The 19,981-nt window shown below is 55.7% G+C and overlaps 1 protein-coding gene across 1 annotated transcript in view; it reads right to left on the reverse strand.

The window, feature by feature from the left end:
• VOLCADRAFT_117292 (phosphate acetyltransferase) overlaps nt 1-19,981 on the reverse strand; it is a gene marked incomplete at both ends in the record, with an annotated part of 43,282 nt that overhangs the window by 16,770 nt on the left and 6,531 nt on the right. The window contains 25 exons of the mRNA XM_002949664.1: nt 356-460; nt 1,526-1,653; nt 1,756-1,964; nt 2,313-2,434; nt 2,801-2,875; nt 3,258-3,551; nt 4,044-4,151; nt 4,410-4,829; nt 5,187-5,344; nt 5,553-5,608; nt 6,066-6,115; nt 6,437-6,479; nt 6,960-7,075; nt 7,252-7,303; nt 8,560-8,659; nt 9,824-9,930; nt 14,790-14,971; nt 15,241-15,305; nt 15,628-15,805; nt 16,136-16,294; nt 16,794-16,856; nt 17,414-17,520; nt 17,702-17,795; nt 18,404-18,571; nt 19,589-19,757. Of these exons, the coding sequence (XP_002949710.1) occupies nt 356-460; nt 1,526-1,653; nt 1,756-1,964; nt 2,313-2,434; nt 2,801-2,875; nt 3,258-3,551; nt 4,044-4,151; nt 4,410-4,829; nt 5,187-5,344; nt 5,553-5,608; nt 6,066-6,115; nt 6,437-6,479; nt 6,960-7,075; nt 7,252-7,303; nt 8,560-8,659; nt 9,824-9,930; nt 14,790-14,971; nt 15,241-15,305; nt 15,628-15,805; nt 16,136-16,294; nt 16,794-16,856; nt 17,414-17,520; nt 17,702-17,795; nt 18,404-18,571; nt 19,589-19,757 (3,328 nt within the window). The remainder of the gene's footprint in view (nt 1-355; nt 461-1,525; nt 1,654-1,755; nt 1,965-2,312; nt 2,435-2,800; nt 2,876-3,257; nt 3,552-4,043; nt 4,152-4,409; nt 4,830-5,186; nt 5,345-5,552; nt 5,609-6,065; nt 6,116-6,436; nt 6,480-6,959; nt 7,076-7,251; nt 7,304-8,559; nt 8,660-9,823; nt 9,931-14,789; nt 14,972-15,240; nt 15,306-15,627; nt 15,806-16,135; nt 16,295-16,793; nt 16,857-17,413; nt 17,521-17,701; nt 17,796-18,403; nt 18,572-19,588; nt 19,758-19,981) is intronic.

Consider the following 19,981-nt stretch of genomic DNA (forward strand, 5'->3'; position numbering starts at 1 on the left):
GGGGAAGAGAGGGGAAGAGAGGGGAAGAAAGGGGAAGAGAGGGGAAGAGAGGGGAAGAGAGGGGAAGAAAGGGGAAGAGAGGGGAAGAGAGGGGAAGAGAGGGGAAGAGAGGGGAAGAGAGGGGAAGAGAGGGGAAGAAAGGGGAAGAGAGGGGAAGAGAGGGGAAGAGAGGGGAAGAGACACACTGGCAACAGAGACATGTGTGGTTGCTAGCAACGCTTCTACCTCTTTCCCTCTTTCTTTCCCCTCTCTCATCCGTACAAACCCAAATCCAAACCCCTAAAACCCTGTAAGCTTTGAACCCCCTCCATCACCTCCCTTTCTCCCCCCTCCCTCATCTCCTCCCTGGACTCACGTCAAGCTCCTTGGCAAACCAGTCCACGAAGGCTCGGTCCACTGCGGCCACAGTCCCCCCCGGTAGGAGATAAACGTTGGCCTCGTTGCGCTCCTGGGCTATAGGCTGTGTGCGTGTATGCACGTATGTGTATATGTAACACCATATATAGAAAAAATGTACGTGTACATTGACGTGCGCGGGCAGAATGTGTGGTTTGGGGCAGGGGGGCCGGGGAGGGGGGAGGGAGGAAGGCGTTAAGGAGGCTGTTTAAAGGGCTACTTTATAAGGCTCATTTGATGGTGGGTCCAAGACCACCCGAGAGCGCATTTATGTCGACTCTTCACACGCAAGGCGATGCCAAGATGCCGTTGTGTGTAGTGTTATGTTGATGCGTTTTGGGTTAGGTGGGTTACTGACCGTTGACCGTTAGCCGCGTTAGCCGCCACGGTATATGGCGATAACCGTACCAACCCCGGCGGGAAGGCCAGGCACCACGAACTGAATGTGCGGGATACGGTAGAGGAAGGGATGTATTTTGTATACATTCGTCGTACATTACGTGATCCTCACTTGCTTATTAGATTCTCACTCAGTGCGGCATTGCCCCTCCGACGAGTTACGACAGACAAACAGACGCACATGCACACAGGACATCATCACCAGACGAAGCACTTTATAAGTTTCGTACCTCATCCGCTTACGTGTCCATGTACATAGCCGTACATAGCCGTCCGGACACTGCACTACAGATGCTCTTGAATATATGCCTTTCTTTTCCTTATAACCTTTCTGTTGCCATGCTAGCTAGCCAGCGGGTAGCTTGCTAGGTCTGCTACGTTTCTTCGGCTCCGAACACATTTATAATATATGTCCCTTATCTAAGTTGTCTGGCTCCTAGGCTCTTGAGCCTCTGACTGGCTCGTGTATGGGCACTCGTAACACCTCTCTACCTGGGTAACGCAACCGAGGTGTAACACACACACACACACATACGGACACACACACACACATCTCTAGACTTTGGTTGGCTGGCCTGGTGTTGTTGCTGGTCCCTTCGCAGCTGAGTCATCACGCAGACAGGTTCGCAACCACTGGCATGTGATAACTTAAACACAAATGCTCTCCCGGAAAGCCCAGATGCAAATTAAAACCCGCCAAAAACCCTAAACCCGATATACTGAAACCCACCTCCAGCACGCCCATGAAGGTGCTGCTGTCCGCAGCGCCCGACACCTTCGTAACGCCCACCCGGACAGGGATCACGTAACGGTCTTTGTGCAGAGCCGGAAGCGATACCACCGTATTTAAAACCGTTTCTCGTCCAGTGTGGGCGTATTGTCGTACGTATTTGTTGTGACGCTGACTAAAGGGCGGCGGCATGATGACGTTAATGTTCTTGCCGTCCAGCTCGCCCTTACCGTAGCCCAGCAGCGAACAGGCGTTCTTATTTGCCATCTGAATAATCCCGTTGGCATTAATGATGAATACGGCATTCACTCGCTCGTCCACTCTGTGAAGCAGGCGGTTCTCAACGGCGGCCTCGCCGCCACCGCCGCCGCCGCTGGCCGCCATCTCCGCCCCCGCCGCCTCGTCCGCCTCTTGCATCTCCGTCAAACGTTCAGCCAACCTGACAGGAGGGTCGTACACAGGTGTGTGGCGCATGTGGCGCATGTGGCTCACGATGAATTAATTACAAATTAAGGTGTGTGTAAGTGTAGGTGAAGGTGTAAAGCCATGGGATGTTGAAGAATGTGTTTTGTTTTCAGGAAGATCGCCGGGAACGCAAAAACGAAGCCGCGGGGCCCCGGGGGATGAAAAACACACACGCCGTGTGCCGTGTGCGTGTCCGTGTTCTTCCTTTAGTGGGCTTGCGGGCTGGGCCCGGGGACCCGGCGCCCGCGCTCCAGCGATCCATTGGGGCTGTTCCCCCCAACTCCCCAACCCCCAAAACACATCGTCGCAACCCCCAACTCACACATAGTACTTGGCGGCCTTCCAGGGGTTATTGACCACATTTTCCAGGAACCTGCCGTACGTACGAGCAAGCTTTGCGTTTGTAGGGTAGCGGCTAAGGACCATCTTGTAGGCTGATTCCGCCTGCGTGTGTGTGTGTGTGTGGTTGAGGGAGGGGGAGGGAGGGAAAGGGAGGGAGGGGGAGGGAGGGAGAGGGAGGGAGAGGGAGAGGGAGGGAGAGGGAGGGGGAGGGAGGGGGAGGGAGAGGGTGCTCATTTTTAGGTTTGCATGGGAGCTGGCCGGGGTCCCCTGCCGCGCCAATCCTTAGTAGCCACACAGATGCTAATGGGTTGCGGTGGCAGTGGCGGCGGGGATGTTGGCAGGGGTGGTGGCTTCAGTTTTACCAACTACACAACATACAGACGCACATAAGCACAAACACACACACACACATATTACAGACACGCAGACACGCATACGAGACACATGTACACATGTACGAGCGCTGACCTTAAGTACCGTTCGCTCGATCTCATTCAGCGCCGCCGCGAGTGCAGTGAAACGAACGTGGTTGTGAAGGAGCACCTGTACACACATACATACATACGTACATACACAGGGGGGTGGAGGAAGTTCCGAAGGGAGGGGGTTGAAGGCGGGACGGGAAAGGGAGGCGGCTGGCTTGGTAGCTAGAGGAGTAGAGGAGGATTCGAACAGGTGACGGCGCCTTGCGATGACTTGGGATGTCAGTCAGGGCTTGACTGGGCACTGACCGATGGAACGCCCCTCCAACGACGGAGTGCTTCGGCGGTCTCACCCAGGGGGATGGGTAGCATCCCCCGGCCTTAGGGTCCAGTGGGATATGTAAACAATTCTACACACACACACACACACACACCGTACCTCCTTTCGCCCTCCCTCCTAAACCCCGCCCCACCCCACCCCACCCCACCCCACCCCACCCCACCTGCCAAAACGTCCTCGTGGCAATGAGCGCATCTTTATGTGCCCGAATCACCAGTCGGTGGTTTTTCTGGTACTCCACATAACTGACAAGATCCACACCGCTCTCCCCCCCTCGAGCGCTGCTCAGCCGCTGCAGCTGCTCTTGCTCCCGGGCGAATATGGCGAAGCGCTGCATCCAGTCGGGCCCCGCCTGCTTGGCTGCGGCCATCTGGCTGTAGCCGGTTTGGCTGTTGTCCAGTACGTCAATCAGGTAGTTGGAGTACAGAATGAGCATATAGCAACGGCCGGGGAAGAGCTGGAGGGGGGTACGTTTGCGCGTGTGTGTGTGTGTGTGTCGGCGGGGGAAAGGGGGGAAAGGGGGGGGGGCAGCCCGGGCGGAATGGAAGGGAAGGGGGCATTGGGGGGGGATTTACGATTTTGAGCGGTCACGAGGAGGGGGGGAAGCGACTGCGACACAGAATGTTGCTCACACATGCATGCATACACTTACAGACGCACGCGCGCGTATGTACACGTACATACATACAGACGTACACGGCTACGTTTCATTATCCTTCTTTCCCCCATTTCTCTCCCCCCATAGAGCAGCCGCGAAGTAGATTTAAGGACTTCTTCACAATGAGCACATCCCTTGTGGCTGCTCCAAGCGTCGTCCAACTTCCGATAAACATACGGACAATGCCCCTCCCACAAAACTCCCGAAACCCCCCAATCCTCCTTCCACCCTACCCCAAAACACACACATACACACATGCATGCATACACACATACACCCGCCACGCCCCACCTGCAGCCCAGCCTTAATAATGATCTCCCCTTCCTTGACCGCTCTCTTGTCCAAGATCTCCCGGTGCTGGTCCACCCACTTGCGACATACACGGCTAACAATTTCAACCTGGGTGGTTAGGCGGTTGTTTCATTGGGCACGTGAGCAGTTAGTTAGTTGATCAGTTACACAGTTGGTCGCCTGACACTGTCCAAGGGGGAAGTTGTTGCAGGGGGGCGGTTTTTTGGCTGGTCGGGGGCCCACCGGCATGACACCGGAATGACCCGCGTCACAACCCTAAAACCCTAAGTAAAACCTCACTCCCCAACCCTAAAACCCTAAGTAAAACCTCACTCCCCAACCCAAAAACCCTAAGTAAAACCTCACCTCCCGTGGATCCCCAAATTTATAAATCCTCCTGGCCTTCTCTCCAGGGGGCCCTTCCCTAAACCGCTTCAACACGTAGGCGCTCCACACATTGAGACGGCAGTAGCTGGCAGCGGCACCGAGCAGCGCCGCAGGCCCTATCAGCGCCCACAGCAGTGTCGTGATGCGCCGCCGGTGCGCCTCAAGCGCCTCCGGCGGCCCCGCTGGGCCGTGCACTAGTACGACAGCCAGTACGGCGGACAGCAGTACGGATGTGTACAGCCCGACACGAAGGTGGTTGACCCAGGAGACGAGGTGGGGGCTCCAGCGAAGGTAGAGGTACGTCAACGCGGCAGCGAGTACGAGCAGCAGTACGAGCCGTACTTTCTCCCAGCCGATTGCGTAGCTTACGAATGTCATGGCGAACTTGACAACGAAGGCCTTGTAGACGGGGAGGGCCGATGGAGGGCCGATGATGGCGAGAAAAGAGGGGCGGGTTGGCATTGGTGGGCGTGTCAACACACATACACACATACAGACACACACGCGCGCGTGTGATGGGCGTCATCCCATGCATCCATCCTTTTCCCACAAACCCCTACTCGCGTATGTAGTCTTCTCCTACCTCTACTTCCCGTTTATACCGGCATGCCACGTTCCCCCCAACTCCCCCCACCACCACCAACTCCCCCCCATAAACCCCGTGGTGGTGGCCATACCCAGCCCTAACACCGACATACACACATACACAGATACAGACATACACACATACGGACATACATACACATACGCACTCACCTGCACCTCCACCTGCCCATTCGCCACCGTCAGCAGCCCCTTCTCCAGCGGGGACAGCTCAAAGTCCGCGCCAAGGTTGAGCAGCGCAAACACCACAAACACAAGAAGGGCACAGCCGCTGGTGACCATGTGCACGACATGGGGGAAGGCGGAGCACTCTGGATAGGGTAGGGGTGAAGGGGGGACAGTGCGGGTCGGTGGTGGTGGTGGTGTTGCGGGTGAGCTGGGTTGTGGAGGTGTAGGGTTGGAGATACTGATAACCCCTGCTGACTCAGCGCCAGGGCGATGCGAGGGAATCCCCCATTACCCCTCTTCCCCCCACTTCTCCCCCCCCCTGTTCCCCCCCTCCCGTTGTACGGCACTTACTGACGTCAGGGTAGTTGGCCATGTAGTCAACCTCCTTTGGATCGTATCCGATGTAACTGCGTTACAACGATTAAGACGGTTGGGAGTTATTTAACATGAGTTGTGTGTTTGTATAAGTTGGTTGGCTGTTTAGTTAGTTGGCCAAACGGTGCTGGGGCTGGCTGTATTGTGGGATAGCTCTGGGGGGGAGAGGTGGACTCGTCATCATGATGATGGTGGACCCAGGAGAAACGAATGCAGCTGGAGGCGGTAGTTAGGGGAAGGGAAGGGGTGAAGGGGGTTGGCGAAGGGCTCGCAATGCTCTACGGCACCTTAGGCCCCAGGGGAGGAGGCGACAGGATGCCACAGGCAGCCCAACATCATCACCACAACAGCCGAAACCCAAAAGAAGTGGAAGAGAGGCCGGAGGGGAGAAAGCCGAAGGAACCCTCTCCCCTCCCTCTCCCCTCCCTCTCCCCTCCCTCTCCCTCTCCCCCTCTCCCTCTCCCTCTCCCCCTCGTCCCAACCACTCACCGGCAGTTAAAAGGCACTTGGAACAGCGACAAAGTGAGCACATCCAGAATCTAGCAGTGGAACGCAGGATCGGGGGAACGAAAGTGGGAGGGACGGATAAGCACAAACAGACAGACGGACAACACGCATAACAGACCGTCGGGACCCTTCTTTGACCTCTCCTCGCTCTCTGACCTGGTCAGCATACCTCCACTTCTACCCACACTGTACGCAATACATACAAACAGACAGAGACACATACATACATACATGCATACATACATACATGCATGCATACATGCATACATACATACATACATACATACATACATACATACATGCATACATACATACATACACATGCGCACAGAGAGACCGACGGACAGACAGACCTGGAAGAAGAGATACGCATACACCCGGAGAACTTTGATGGGCCTGGGGGAATGGATTGGGGGCGGGGTTGGAGTGGGCGGGGTGTGGAGTGGGGGGATCCCGAAACCCTGGGATAGGACGAGATGCTCCTCTCCCACATCATCCCAGATCCCTCCCACTAGATCCCATCCAACCTAACAAAATTTATGAATACCAATTTGCATCTAATGATCAGCTGCACATCAACCAACCGTCGTCAGTGCAACCGTACCATCCACAACTCGTATGCATAGTTGCATTAACGCAGCTGTATTAATACATTAATGCATGAAAACTGCCCTCCAAGCTACCCCCCAATTTGACCCACCCCAAGCCGCACTAACGAGTCTTCCCCCAGCATTCCCCAGCAACCCCCGCTATCTCAATGCTCCCCTCCCCTCCCCTGCCCTCCCCTCCGCGCATCAAACGGAGTAATCATCGAGGACCACTTTTCCCCTCCCGCCTTTCTGGCCCCCCTTTCTAAAACACAACCCTTTGCCGTACCACACAGATGGAAAGCTCCGGTTTTTGAAGCACCACGCCACCCACAGCGACAGCCCCATCATCAACATCAGCAAGCCGACCATGATGTACAGCAAACCAATAAAGAAGTTGTAGCCCTGTGTGTGTGTATTTCGGTGGGATGGGATGGTGGGGCGGTTTGAGGGGCGGGATGAGTGCAAGGGTAAGGGTGGGGCGCTGCCAATGGTTTGTTGAGTTCGATGCGGACCCTACATGCCCCCAAAACACACACAGGCCTGTTCCCGGGGCCCCCTCCCCCCCCCCCCTCTCTTACCAGCGGTGCAACGACCTGGTCGATATTGACCGTCTGGGCCACCTTCCATAGACTGAGAGGGGAAAACACACACGTACATACAGACACACAAGTATTGTCAACCGCACCGGTGTCGGTGTAGGAAGTCGTGTCAGGGCAAACACACATACAAACACACGCACACACACGTATACGAGGGCGGAAGCACTTTACATTGGGCAGGGCAGGACAGGACAGTACGGCAGCATGGGCCCGTGGATGGAATGGGGGAATGAAACCGTTCATTATTCCGGAGGGGGGACTGAAAGGGATTTTACGGGGGGGGCCCGAAACCAACCACGGCTCCATGCACAGCCCCTCACACGGCCCAGGAAATGAGGGTTCCCCTCCTCCTGCTCCTGAGCTGCCAGCCCATCCAACCCCTTTTTCATCATTCGCCTTTTTGTTTCGTAACCCCCACTCCAATCCCCCCAACCAACCAATCAACACACATACACATACACACATACACATACACACACGCATACACACACGCATACACACACGCATGTGTGGCCCTGTCGCCTCGGTCATTTACCCTCGCACATCTTCCCAACAACACCTAACTTAACTCCCGCTGCTGCTGCTGCTGCTGCTGCTGCTCCGCCGACATCCTTTGCCTTTCCTTCGCTTTCCCATGCTTTACCAACTTACACAGGAAGGAAGAGTTCGTTGTGCCCCCCTCGGGAGGGGGGGGAGGAGGGGCCACCTACCATGTGCTCTTGTCGTCGCATCACGCGCTGTGGCACAAGTATGACCCTCTGCTTTTTGGGCAAGCTAATAGGGTCTTAGGCTCTATATACTTCTCTAGACCTCAGGTGCCCTCGTTATCTATAGAAGTTAGCAGTCCTAGCCGCCTAACACCTCGTCGGCCACTTCGCCACAACAGCGCCACAACAGCGCTTATTTATTTCTACGGGCTCATCATAACACTCTTCTGTTCAATGCGCACTTTTGATAAACCCAAGCAGCAGCTACGTCCGTCTACAGCTTCATTGGAAAAGTCCGTCACACGTCGCTGGCAATTACGGAGCTCGCTTTGGTATATGAAGTTTTATATCACTGTATGCCGCCACCATCGGCATTTCCCTCATCACGGCTCCGAAGGTCACTAAAACACAGACACACACACATACGCGTGCGCGCACACATACAAACACATACACACGCATACACACACCACACGCAAACCCCTGCCAGCCACGTTGCCCAAACACGCAAACCCAGCCACCAAACCCAAGCCCGCCCCCGGCGCCCAACACTTTCCCCACCCTTACGGAGGGCACTTACATGTTCTTGTCGTCAAACACCCAGGGCTCGGTGTCGGTGAATGTCAACGTAAAGAGCTGCAAATAGTCCAGCACCAATTTGAGTGTCAGAAAGCGCCATCCTGTTGGCCGCGGGAGTGGGGAGGGGGGTATTTGGGCGTTTGGAGGGCCGGAGGGGTTTCGGAGCGGGTTTGGGTTGAGGGGATGTCATGGAGAATACGACAAGGAGGGAGAGGTTAAGAACACGACAAGCATTCCCCCCTCCCCCCTCCCCCCTACCCCCGAGATCCGGCCATGAGACAATAGCGGAGGCCCATCCCCCTCCTCCCCTCCCCTCCTTCTGTTCATCCATAAATGCGAGGAGCTGCGCCCGCTCCCCTCGCCTCCTGAGGCTCCTTGGCCTGCAGATGCGATTGAGCTGGGGGGTGCAGGTGCGGGTTACTGGCTCGGCTGCACCGCACCTGCCATTGAGACCCAAGGTCGCAGTTCTCACCACCGCCTCCACCGCCCGAACACCCCCTTAACACGGACAGCTCCCTCGGAGCGGCCCCACACACACGGGGGACGGGCGGAAGGGGGAAGGGGCCCACTGAAGAGGGGTTCGGGGCCGTCTCCCCCCCCCCTCCAGATGCGCTGCACGCAGTTGGGCTTGGACCAGTCCGCAAGTTGCTAGGGTGGTGTATCTAATGTCAAGCCTTAACCCCCCGCCCCCTCGTCCCACCCCGACCTCCCACTGCCGCACCCGGTTTAGCTACTGCTATTGCTGCTACGGCTGCCATTGCGGCTGTTTCCAGTGCTGTCATCGCCAGCTGCTGCATCAGCACTTTTTACGCACGCTTTTTTACTGCAGGGCGGCATGTGCTGCAGGTCGCCATTCGTGCAGCCAACCCCAACCCCACTGCTACAGCCACCCCGCCTGAACCCCTTTTGACTCAACCCGCATGATGAAGCACCCTTGCAATGGAAGCCCCCCCTCATCTGCATGTGTATGTATGTATGTATGTATGTATATATGTATGTATGTATGTATGTATGTATGTATGTATGTATGTATGTATGTATGTATGTATGTTTTGTATGCTTTTGCCATACACCCACTCTTTCAAACTATCTTCGACTGCAGCGCCAGAAGGCCCTTCCTCCTCCTCCTCCTCTTCCTCCTCCTCCACACGACCACCACCCACACAAGAGCACTCCGGAGGCAACCCCACCCACCCACCCACCCAGCCAGCCATTTGTCCGTTTCGTTTTCCTGTTATTGCTGCTGCTGTTGTTATTGGCATTACCTGTGTTGTACTTTTCCTTGGTAACGGTGAATAGCACTCCGAAGATACCGGCTTGGAGCGCCGAGCTGTTGTCTAGGATGTCTGCTCCGCTGGCCTCTGCCTCCAATCTAGGGCGCGCGTGGGTAGATGGGTGGTGGGGAAGGCCGCGGGTTGTGCGTGTGTGTATGTGGGGCGCGCGTGTATAGAGGGTGTGGGGGAGGGCAAAGAGGCCTGAAGTGGTGTTGTTGGCGGGTAGCGAGGAAACCTCCCACGAACGAAAGAACGAACGAAATACATAGATGTATACGTACATGTGCACGTACGCACATATGCACGTCGGCGGCCAGCCGCCGCCTTACAGGCGTCAGCGTGGAGGAGCCAGAGGTCAAAAAGGGTTATGAACATTTCTCCTACATTTAGTTATAGTGGGCTTGTAGACGAGCTTTCTTTTTCGGAGCTGAGGATGTTAAGGGGTAGTTGGGGACATGGCTCAACGGTAATTGATAGAATTGGCGGCCCGTCAGACTTTTAAGATTAGGGGCATGCATGCGGCGTCGACGGCGAGTTGATGCTTTCAGGCTGAGCTGCTGGCCTCAAGCATTTGCTTCGGAAAGCGAAGTACTTATCCCAGGCAGGGCCGCGTAATGGCAAACAGGCTGCGCAGTGAATGTCGCTCGCTTTGGCTAATACAACTACAGTAGAAGTATGAGCACAGGCGCGGTCTGCGAAATGGTTCCTTGCGACATTCGTGATGGACACTCCTGCGTTTCTTGGACATAAGCTTCAACTTTCAATAAGAGTTCTAAATGTTGTGACGAGATAATTGTCTGATGGCGCATTCGCAAAGGTGGAAATCCGTGCAGCTTGCTATGTGCAAGCAACTTACTTGTCCAAGAATGCAGACGAAGCAGATCCTACACTGCTGCTGCTCCGCTGACTACGAGAAACTGAATGAGGCATAGCGTTGGTTGCTCCTCCGCGAGGCGCTTCGTTGTAGTCTTACTCCCGGCAGGCCATTGGAGCCTCACGGTTACGCCGACGGCAGAGGCCCCACTCAGGCTTGCCGTCCGCTGTTGGCGTCCTGCCCTTGCCAGCCCTTGCGTATGCCCACAAAATAGCTAATGCAGTTTGGCAACCGCGAAGTCGTCACCTTTCCAACGCATCGCTGTGTCGAAAGAATTTTCATAGGCTTCAAATAGAAACATCCGAAGGGTAATATCGCTTTTATGGCGGTGGTTCATGGCCAAGTGGGCGGCGTCTATTGTGTGTAGAAGAGTGAAGCAAGCTAGTCCACCAGCACCCCAAACAGTATTTTTCTCTAAACCACTACTCCGGCTGTTTTAATTGCATGAGGTAATTTGGAATATGAGTGGGCACTAGGCAGGAAGGCGGATGCAAACCTCTTCGATGTGGATGAAGCCGAACGTCAGTACTGCGCAGGACTTCTTGTAGCTAGTGCAACACCTGCTGTTATCGGCTAAGCTTTGGTATTGGAGCACAATAATCAAGGATTTGAGGACTTCCGTCGTACATGCCAAGAATGCTGCAAAATACCCCCTGAACAGCCTGTTGACGTTTAAGTTATGGCGTAACTCTTTCTTTGGATGCTTCGACTGGCCAAAAACGCATTTCTGGGTGAATGCCGTAGTGTAGTGTTAAAAAGGCTGGCACGTTTATGAGTACATTGCCCATCATGTATAGTATGTACAGACGGCAATATATGGGCAACAAGTTGCCCTTGTTGGCCTTTGCTTCAAGTTGATTGCAGTACCTGGGGCCTGAGGCCAACGGTTGAGGCTGCTATAGCACCGACCTGCAAATCCTCCTAACGAGCATCAACTGCCTGCTCTAAGTACAACTCGTCCCGGCTGCAACTCGTCGTTATGCAAGACTGCTACGACGTCGCTCCACACGTCGCAGGACGAGCACGCAAAGGCGAAAAGTTTTCTACCAGCCCGATATGCCGGTCAAAGGTTTCTTATAGGCCAGCTTGGCAGTCAAGACTCTCAACCGTACAGCTACCATTATTACTATTAGCCGCGGCAAATATTGGCTTCTGGCCAGGGGTTGTGTTTGTTAGCTCCGAATGGTGGGCGTCGTTGGGCCGGCCCTCGAGGAGATGCGTGGCGCGCACGCAAGACACGTAACCTCGCCCAACTCTGTAAAACGTCCAATTTTTCAGCATTACTGTACTACAAGCTCTGATCCTCCTCGGAGCTCCAGGGACCGCAGAACTACCGCTGCTGCTGCTGAGCTTCCGTTCCGGAGGATAAACGATATCAGCAGTGTCGGCCGCAGCGGCTCCAAGCATCCATCCTTTAAAATCTGTGCAGCAAGAGCTTGCGTAAGGAGTGATAATGACCATATGTTATCTGAGGGTAACGTATGTTAAGGCAGGGCACACGTGCCACGAGAAGTAAGACCGGACCTTCTGCCAAAGTAGCGTTTTCTCGTTTCGTGAGACATATTGCGGAGCGCCCGCGGCATCGTTATGCAATGGGACTTAAGCGAAACGTGGTCAGCGAAACAAAAACAGGATACACCGGGACATGCTTTGCTGCCAAGACGTCCTTAAAATTCACCTCCACCTGTATGTGGATATAATCATGCGTAATGCATTATTACAGAACTCACGCTAGCAAGCTTTTATTTTTACAGGAAAAAAATGTCCTAAAGATCAAGCACTTCGCGTTCTTGCGCGAAGTTCTCATCCCATCTGGGCTAAAAGGATGCTGTTGTCTCTAACGAGCAACCAGGCGCGCGCGGCCTCCTACCTAATCCACTTTTTTACAAATATTGTTATATAGATCGATAAAGTACTTGGTGTAATCGTCCGGAAGAGGAGCGGGCGTGCGAAGCGCTAACGTTGACTGTTAAGCGATGGCCATTCCGCAGCAGACATCTTGCTGCCTTGCTTGACGCTTTACATACCATTCAATCCTAATACCAAACGGACAAAACGATCCTCACCGGCGAGCGGCTAAACGCCACCGCCTACATGCTTCACCGACTGACGAACAGGCCGGCGCGGCCCAGCCCCTCACCTCCCCACCCCCCCGCAGTCTTCCGCGTGCCCCTCCAACTTCCCTCCCACGCGAAAAGCAGAGCACCAAAACTGCACTCCGTTGCGATCAAACACACACACACGCACACATTGCGCCCCCACCCCATCCTGCCGGCAGCTCCAGCTCACCTCCCGCCATACCACGAGAGTCTACGGCAAAAACGACCTCTGCAATAGATAGCATCATATCACGTCATGACAGGAATGACGGGAATCACAAACCCATGGGTTGGTCAGGCTCAGGCACGCCCCGCTCTCGGGTTCCTCCTGACTTCCTCATCACATCACGTTCTAAGGATCAACGGCATATGATACTACTCAACCGGCAGTGCTCTACAGAGCCTCTCTCGCTTTTCCCGTCATGCATCATTCAAGACCCCTACTTTGCAGTGCAGGTTACTCCCGTACGCATCCAACCGCATCCAACCGCTAGACTCCTAAAAGAAACGGCCACGAGAACGTCTTTTTAAATAAGCCTCGCTCAATCAACACACTACTCGGCGGTTCTCAGATCCCAACGTGCAAAGGAGGCAACGGCCTCCCCACGTTTTCTCGTCTTGTTCGTGTTGTTGTTTGTTTCCTCGAGAATGAATAATAACTATTTTGTGTACTCGAAAAGGGTTCACACACACACAAAAAAAACACAAACATACAAACACACGCGACGCGAATCCAGAATGCTTCCAACACGTTTCACTTGGCCCCCCTCTTCACTCTCCTCCTGTGCCAGCGTCCTCGCATTTACGTCCTCGCCCATATTCCGGTGCCGTCCATGCAAGCTGTCTGACAGACTAAGCGAAGACCTGGCCGTACGGTATCCATCGCCCATCGCCAATCAGCCATCGTCAAGAAACGAGCTGCACAAGCAGCCGCCGCAGTATTCTCCCCCCGGGTGTTGTACGGCATTCAGCGGGGAAGGAAAACACCCTTCACCCGCGCCTCCCCAGGTAACACCCGCTTTCCAGTGCCCTCGCCGAGCCGCCACAGGGGCTCACGGACACGGTGGCGTTACGTATCGCGGTATGTACGACAGGAAGGCACGCCGCAAAACCGTTACGTACCGTTGCTTGGCGATGCGGCCGCCCTTGCATTCCACGAAGCCCGATTGCTGCCAGCAACACCAGCGACACCATTTGAGCACGTGCCCAACCACCAACTGCCCCAGGTAGCAAATCGTCAACGCAGGTGCTTGAATAGGAAACACAACGAAACACTCGACCAGCCTAGCGGCCCGTAATGGCCACATGGCCAGTGCAGGCGAAGGAAGGCGAGGGACTCTTTCGCCCTTCTAGTCAGGATGCATGCAACAGTGACGTTCAAGGAGGTACAAATGTATGTATGTATGTATGTATGTGTGGGTATGAGGGGAGGGGAGGGAGGGGAAACACCGGGCATCGCAGCTGTCATCGATCATCTTCTTATTCTTCCACACGTCACACGGGCATGCCTGAATATTTATGTACATACACACATACATACAAACAAACATACATGTGCAACCAGCTCCTGGTGAACATCATAAAAATGGCAGACGGGCGGCGGACGGTCCGCACTTCCACACGTTTCCTCCTACATATACACACATACACACATACACACGTACACACGCGCCTCTCCGCCCCCGTCGCTTCCATTTCCAAGCCGCTATGCAACCATGTACTCGCTTTCTAGCGAGCCGCTGAGCCGCTCTTCACCTGGCGAAGGAAATAACACCCTAAACCGCACAGTCCTATGGCGCCAATTCATCAAACATCAGCCTACACGATCCGCTTTACATGTAGTTCCTCATCCGCTCTCACTTCTCCCTCCTCCCACCAGAAAGGTCTGCCCCCATCTTCGTCCCTCCAGAACCTTCACACACACAGCAGCTCTGCCCTTGTGGTGTCCCCCCGAGGCCGCAACCACGTCGGGGAGGGGGCTCACATTGCAGCGGACGCATTCGGCTTGCCACCTGTGGCAGCAGAAGACGCCCCCGACGCCGACGCCGCCGCCGCTGCGGCGCTCTTCTTGAACTGCATGGCTTGGATGGAGGTGACACACACGGTGTTGAGTATGTCCGGTACGGTGCACCCGCGGGAGAGGTCATTCACCGGCTTCAACAGCCCCTGTGCACACACGCACGGTAAGAGAGGACGGAAATTGAAAAACGTTTAGGAGGGTTTGGGAGGGGTTAGGAGGGGTTAGGGGGGGGTTAGGGGGGGGTAGGGAAGGTATGAGTCCAAGACAACAAAGAACACACACACACACACACACACACACAAACGCCACATACCAGACGCCTCTGCCAGGATTTCGACGTCATGGATCATCAGGAACAGCATATAAAAAAGCTGAATTAATTGAACACAGGTAGCATTGAAGGCGTATGCCGTACCTGCATGACAGGCCCCATGGCAATAGCTCCGGTACTCTGCTGCACCGCCTTGTACGTGTTGTTACCTGATCATCTCAAGCAGCACACAGGGCAGCGGCGGCGGCAGCGGCGGCGGCGGGGGCGGCGGCGGCGGGGGCGGCGGCGGGGGGGGGGCGGAAATGAGCGGCAGCGGGCAGCGGGGGAGAGGTCACGACCGGAGGAAGAGCGGGGAGATTAACAGCGCCCTCCCCCCGGCACAACAACCCACCACCACAACAACACCCCCCTCCACACACACACACACACACACGACCATCCCTTAACCATCCCTCCTCCCACCCTCTCCCCCCCCCCTCCACCCCTGCACCCTCCCTCCCCTCTGCGCCCCGACTCCCCTCGAAGACCCACCGGTGTTTAGATCCGGAAACACAAACACCGTGGCCTTGCCCGCCACTTCACTCCCTCCCTTGACCTTGACCGCCGCCACCGCCGGGTCAATGGCGGCGTCGTACTGGATGGGTCCCTCCACCAGGATATCAGGCCGCCGGGACTTGACCAGCGCCACAGCCTCCGTCACCTTCTCAACCTGCGTCGGTGTCGACGTTAAAGCGTCGACGTGTAAGTGTCCATGCGTCGGTATGTGCGTCGGTATGTGCGTCGGCAAACTGATAACCCGGCTACTAGTGGGTCAGGTCAGGCAAGCCAAGTGGGGCGAGAGGGCGAGAGGGTGGCACGGGCTTCTAGACGGCTTCGTCGGCTAAACGGGCGCTGGTCTACAAACACAGCGTATACAGATAGCCCCCAGGCCACCCAGGCCACCTCTTTTGGGCCGACGGTGGCGAGATTCGGGTAACCACCACAACTACCACTACCACCGTAAGAAGCGACGGCGGCGGCGGATTCGTTCGGGGCTCACGTCGGGGCCGGATCCGGAGCCCAGAGTCGAGTACGACAGCATGGCGACACGCGGCTCGATGCCAAAGGCGGCGGCGGTGTCGGCCGAGGTGATGGCGATGCTTGCCAGGTCGCTGGCGGAGGGGTTCACGTTGACGGCGCAGTCGCCGTACACCAGGACCTGGAAAACAGAGTAAGCAACCGCAGCACCAGCAACAGTGGCGACGGCGGTGGCGGCACTTACTACGTAGCTACTAGCAGCAGGGCCATACATACATACATACATACATACATACATACATACATACATACATACATACATACATACATACGTGTAATCAACAATACATACATACATACATACATACATACATACAATACATACATACATACATACATACGTGTAATCAACGTCATACATACATGCGTACATGTATAATAATATATTTACATGATGTTTAAACATCATTCACTGTATAACATAAGCACACTGTATAAATACTGCACGCCATAGAACACAACTTCGGGTGTCCGTCACGTGTGGGTAGTTTGGGGATGAGCGGATGACACACACACACACATGTCGTACACAACTGACATCCACGTACGATAATATCAATAGATGCATGGATTTGGTTTAGAAAAAATCTGATGGATAGTGCCGTGCTTGCCGTACTCACCCGGTCCGGCAAACACATGAAGAACACTGAAGACACGAGGGGCATGTCGGGGGTCTTGAGCACCTGAGGACATGACGGGTATGCGTGTATGTGTGTAGGTATGTCCATGTATTTGTGTATGTAGGTATGCATGTATGTGTGTATGAGTTGGGCGTGAGGAAGGTTTGCTCGGAACTTAGGGACGCGCGTACGCCTGGCGCGCGTGTGTATGCGCGTGTATGTGTGTGTATGTGTGTGTATGCGCGTGTATGTGTGTGTATGCGCGTGTATGTGATTGTATGTGATTGTATGTGTGCATATGTTTCATCATCAAGCATCTACCTTAGCTTCTCATGCACCGGACGCAATACGCTCCGCTAGAATACATGCACAAGGAAACACCGGCGCTTTCCCTGGCCGTGCGTATTGCTGCGGCGCCCTTATCCCCGGGAAGCCGCCTCAACTTACGTACGACACGGACCCCCACGCTTGGGGTGCCTGCCCGAGATACGAGGTGGGCACACCGGCCGGGGACCCAACACCGCTACCCTTCCCCCCTTCAACATTCCAAACAAACATACATACATACTTACTTCCGCTCACTCCCTCCCTCCCCTTAAAAACCTACTAAGCTTACTTACCTGAAGTGCGGGGCGGATGGTGGAGGCGGTGGTGTGTATGGCTCCCGAAACCATGCCGTCCGCGTCACCCGCCGCGACCATCATGGTGGCAAAGAAATTAATATCACCTGTACGACAAGACATATGTAAGTACGGCAACCAGAAAAGTACGGACACCAAACCGAGAGCCACCGCCACAGCGGTCCCCCTCCCAAAGGCTCGTGTGTTCCCGCTGTCCCAGCCCAGCTCGTGAGCCTCGGACCGACACGCCACCCACTACCACCCACCCACCCACTACCACCCACCCACCCAGCAGCAGGTCCGCCGCCCGCTCGGCCGTCATGCCCTTCTGCCTCCGCGCCTCCACCAGCATAGAGATGTAGGTGTCCAAACGGTCCGAGGACTGGGGGGGGAAGGCGGGGGGACGGGGGGGGCAGTAGCCAGGAGTGTGCAGCAACGCAGGGCCAGCAGCGAGCAACCTTTCCACGGTCACACACTCACACACACACACACACACACACTCACACACACACACACACACACACAGGGTCAACCGCGCCGCGGCGGCCCATCGGATGGCGACGGGTGTTACGACGGGGTAACGAGGAGCGAGGCGCACGGGCAGCGGAACGTCTAGCAAATTACTGATAGTTAGGTAAGAAGGGGTTCAGTTGTTCAGTTGATAATTAGGTAGGAAGGGGTTCAAATTTGGGACGGGGGGGGCGGAAGTGGAGGGCAGCTCAGGGCTTCAATTACGGGGTTGAAACCCAAACCACAAAACAGCTCCTCCAGCTGCTTTCCATGGCCACCATCATCACCACCCACCATTTCCCTTAAGGCGGCCGTCCTCTGCCCCTCTGTACGGCACCACACAAACGTCCAACCCGCTCCTGCACCCCGCCACTACACCCTCCCCCCAACAGACGTCCCCCCGGCCCCCCTCCCGCCCCGCGCTTCACCCGTTCATGGTTCGTCTCCCCCCCTCTCTCACTCCCTCTCCCCTTCTCCTACCGCTGGGTGTACCACCCTGCACCCGCCAAGGTCCAGTCCGAGCTTCTTCCCCTCCGAGGCGACGGTGGCGGGGTCACCCAGCAGCGTGATGCGGGCCAGGCCTCGGGCGGTGGCCTCCGCGGCGGCAGCCAATACACGCTTGTCCACGGATTCAGGGAGTACGACATGCTGTGGGTTGGACCTGGACACCAATAACCCCCAGTGAGGAGGGGGTGGGGGGACATTGTGTGTATGAGTGTGTGTGTGTGTGTGAGTGTGTGTGAGTGTGTGTGAATGTGTGTGTGAATGTGTGTATGAGTGTGTGTGAGAGTGTGTGTGTGTGTGAGACAGTGTGTGAGTGTGTGTGAGAGTGTGTGAAGGGCGGAGGAAAATGATGGTAGTAATCAGGAGGTTGAACGACGAACCGTGAATTTAAGGAGTGAAAGGAGTGGGGAGGTGGTGAAAGGGATGTGTGTGTTTGTATTTGTACCGTTCTGCCAACAAAGGAAGACAAGGAAGCAATCACCACACGCACGCACACCGTGTTTTGTTCCCCATCGCAAGGGGCCCTCCCCTCCCACCACCTCAACAACACCCCCACCCTCTACTATACCTGCACATGCTCTGCAGGCTGTGGGCGAACATTTTTGGTGTCATGCGGTTGGGTCGCTTCTTCTGCAGACCTGACACGATGGCGTTCACGTCCAGATGCCGCTCAAACAGCAGCTATGTACATACATACACACATACATACATACATACAAACACACACGCGTGTGTGTGCAGAGGGGGGGGAGAAAGGATGGAAGGACAAACGGGGAAGGCGGGGGGGAGAAACGGGTGAAAAAGAAGTGATAAGGGACAAGGCGCAAGAGGGGGGTGGGGTGACACGGGGTGTGTGGCAGCGGCGAGGACGGGAGACAAGGGTTATGGGAGAACGTGTCGACTCCCCCACGTGTATCGAGAACCCGCACAAACCATTCATTCCTCAGCCACCTCTCCCCTCTCACCTTCCTCCCCTCTCCCCCGGTGTTCTCCCTCCACCCCATACCATCACCTTCCCTCACCCCTCCCTAGACACCTCCCCACCTCCCACTAATCTCCCTCCCTCCCACTCCCACTCCCACCCCACTCCCATTCCCACTCCCACCCACCACCCGCCCTCAGCACCGCCCCTCCTTGCTCCGCCCCACCGCCCCTCCGTACCTTGCTCCTCTCAACCTTGCGTGTGGAGTCCGGCAGTATGGCGGCGTCCAGTCGGTCCATGATGGCCAGCGCCTCCCGCAGCGGCCGGTCCGTGGACAGCACCGGCAGCAGGGTGCCCTGGTACAGCCCGCTGTGGGCCAGACCCGCGAAGATGGTGTCGACCGTGGACCTGAGGCGGGGGGAGGCACGAAGGGGGGTTGCTGCTGCTGCTGCTGTTCTTGTGTGCGTGTGCTTGTGTGTGGAGGGGTGAAGGGAGGGAAAGACGAACCACGAACGAGTGAAGGTGCTGCCAGGGCAAGAGTGTACCAGACCAGACCAGGGGGGAAGGGGGCAGGTGCACGAAGTTAAGAAGGGTCAACTGCTAAAGAGAGATGGAACTCTCAAAGAGAGAGA

Source organism: Volvox carteri, assembly GCF_000143455.1.
Source record: "Volvox carteri f. nagariensis unplaced genomic scaffold VOLCAscaffold_15, whole genome shotgun sequence".
NCBI lineage: Eukaryota > Viridiplantae > Chlorophyta > Chlorophyceae > Chlamydomonadales > Volvocaceae > Volvox > Volvox carteri.